This window comes from Apodemus sylvaticus, chromosome 1 (assembly GCF_947179515.1).
Source record: "Apodemus sylvaticus chromosome 1, mApoSyl1.1, whole genome shotgun sequence".
NCBI lineage: Eukaryota > Metazoa > Chordata > Mammalia > Rodentia > Muridae > Apodemus > Apodemus sylvaticus.
The window spans coordinates 97,556,376-97,558,843 of record NC_067472.1 but is presented as its reverse complement, the minus strand read 5'-3'; the positions used below and the strand labels follow the sequence as shown (position 1 = coordinate 97,558,843).

Below are 2,468 nucleotides of genomic sequence, written 5' to 3'. Positions count from 1 at the left end.
ATTCAAATTAAAATATCACAACATGGCTTGTTATAAATACATAGTGCTAAGTAATGTATAGTGCATTTCACTTATCTATGGTACCATAAATTGTCAGTGACAAAGTCAGAGCCTCATCTTTGGTCTGTGTTCCTAAACCAGTTATTACATCTCTTTATAACATTTTGCATCCATGCTATATAATGCTTATTTCAGCTTTGTTACTGTTATGTTCATATGTTTTCTTAAAAAGGTTGAGTTTCACTTACATATTTCATATGTATACCATGTGCAAGAAAAGTAAGACACTGGAGTTCAGACACAGGAATATACAGTGTTTATAATATAGCTTGCTATTTTTCAGTTAGTTCACATATACTGGAATTAAGAAGTAGTGATATTTACATGCACATACATGATAAGGATATAGATGATGGAATATTTGGGAAGTGGAAAGGGCTAATGTGAAGAAATAGGAGAGGGAAGTTGAGGTGAATGTGTTCAAAGTAGATGGAATACTTCAATAAAAAATGCCAGAAAACCTATGGGTTGGTGCAGTGAAAATAAACTGATTTTAAACAAAGTGGAAATATTACAGTGTAATATCAGAGCACACAATATTGAAGACCAATGTGTGTGTGTGTGTGTGTGTGTGTGTGTGTGTGAGTGTGTCTGTGTGTGTGACTATGTCTTTGTCTGTGTGTATGTACCTCTGTCTATATCTGTGTGTTTTAGTGTATATATGTGTGTGTCTGTGTATGTGTGAAAGAGAGAGAGAGAGAGAGAGAGAGAGAGAGAGAGAGAGAGAGAGAGAGAGTACATGTCGTTTCTCTCACTGAATTATTGAAAAAAATGAGTTGTTCAATTTCAGTTGTTCTTTATTCCTCACTGGCATGTAAACTAACAACATGAGGCACAAATGATGTGCTACAATGAAAAAATACTAATTTTTATTTCCCTTGAATTAATTGTTTATTATTTTAGTATTTTGTAAGATAATACATGAAATATTTCTGTTGAAATGTTTCCATAGTATCTATATTTATGTTGTTTATCTTATATAGCTTCTGCAAACATAGTAAGAGGCAATACTGTATTCCACTCTAACAGTTGACTGATTTCTTTCAATGGCAGTATTCCTATCATAGATGGAACCTGGAAACAATACAGTGGTAACAGAGCTGATTCTTTTGGGGTTTACAGAGGATGCTACAGTTCGAGCCATTTTATTTGTTGTGTTTCTAATAATCTACTCTGTCACCTTAATGGGCAATATGAGCATAATCATGCTAATCAGAAAAAGCCCTCAGCTCCACACCCCCATGTACCTTTTCCTCAGCCATCTCGCATTTGTAGACATTGGGTACTCTTCATCAGTCACACCCATCATGCTGTGGGGCTTTCTCAGGAAAGAAACATTCATCCTTGTTGCTGGCTGTGTGGCTCAACTATGTTCTGCAGTGACATTCGGGTCAACTGAGTGCTTCCTGCTTGCTGCCATGGCCTATGACCGCTATGTGGCCATCTGCTCCCCTCTGCTCTATGCCACGCAGTTGTCTTCCACAGTCTGTATTCTCCTAGTGGGAGCTTCCTACCTAGGTGGATGTGTGAATGCTTGGACATTTACTGGATGTTTATTAAATCTGTCCTTTTGTAAACCAAATAAAGTTAATCACTTTTTTTGTGACTATTCACCACTTTTGAAGATTTCGTGTTCTCATGACTTTTCTTCTGAAATCATTCCAGCAATTTCTTCAGGCTCTATCATTGTGGTCACTGTGTTTATTATTGCACTGTCTTATGTTTACATCCTTGTCTCAGTCCTGAAGATGCGCTCCCCGGAGGGCCGCCAGAAGGCCTTCTCTACCTGCACCTCCCACCTCACTGCAGTCACTCTATTCTATGGGACCATCACATTTATTTATGTGATGCCTAAGTCCAGCTACTCCACAGACCAGAACAAGGTGGTATCTGTATTCTACACAGTGGTGATCCCCATGTTGAACCCTCTCATCTATAGCCTCAGAAACAAGGATGTTAAAAAGGCCATGAAAAAACTGATGGCTAACACGGGTAGCCATAATATCTGCAATTTTAAACAATGTAATAAGCTCTGGACTTCCAAATGAATGGGCAGCATACTATGGAAATTTAAAGCTGTATTTATGATATTTTAGACATGAATCATATCATCTTACTATCAAGATTTTCATCATAAACACAGTGGATTAGCCAAAGTGGAAATATTTAGCAAATTTCCCATTGTTTTATCCTTTCATTGGCCACAATTTTCTGCATTTATAAACACAAGTCTCTCAGATAAGTTCTGTATCTTTTTAATTCAGTCTTTATATTTGAAATTGGAGAATCATTTGGAATACTTTGAATAAGAGTGGACTTGCTATATAAGATCTTAACCTGAAAGAAATTGCCTTCTGCCTTATAGAAAGGTAAAGGTTGAAAAGGGAGGTATTGGTGGGAGAAAACTT

General features: G+C 37.0%; 1 protein-coding gene across 1 annotated transcript; it reads left to right on the top strand.

The window, feature by feature from the left end:
- The first annotated feature begins 1,121 nt into the window (after positions 1 to 1,121).
- LOC127681258 (olfactory receptor 508) lies at positions 1,122 to 2,108 on the top strand. The gene has a single exon (XM_052177361.1). It carries the CDS (start codon positions 1,128 to 1,130, stop codon positions 2,106 to 2,108), a length of 981 nt encoding a protein of 326 aa, XP_052033321.1. The 5' UTR covers positions 1,122 to 1,127.
- Positions 2,109 to 2,468: the final 360 nt, after the last annotated feature.

What these genes read in the sequence shown, in the direction of transcription:
- LOC127681258 (XM_052177361.1), top strand. Translation starts at nt 1,128, where the DNA reads ATGGAACCTGGAAACAATACAGTGGTAACAGAGCTGATTCTTTTGGGG.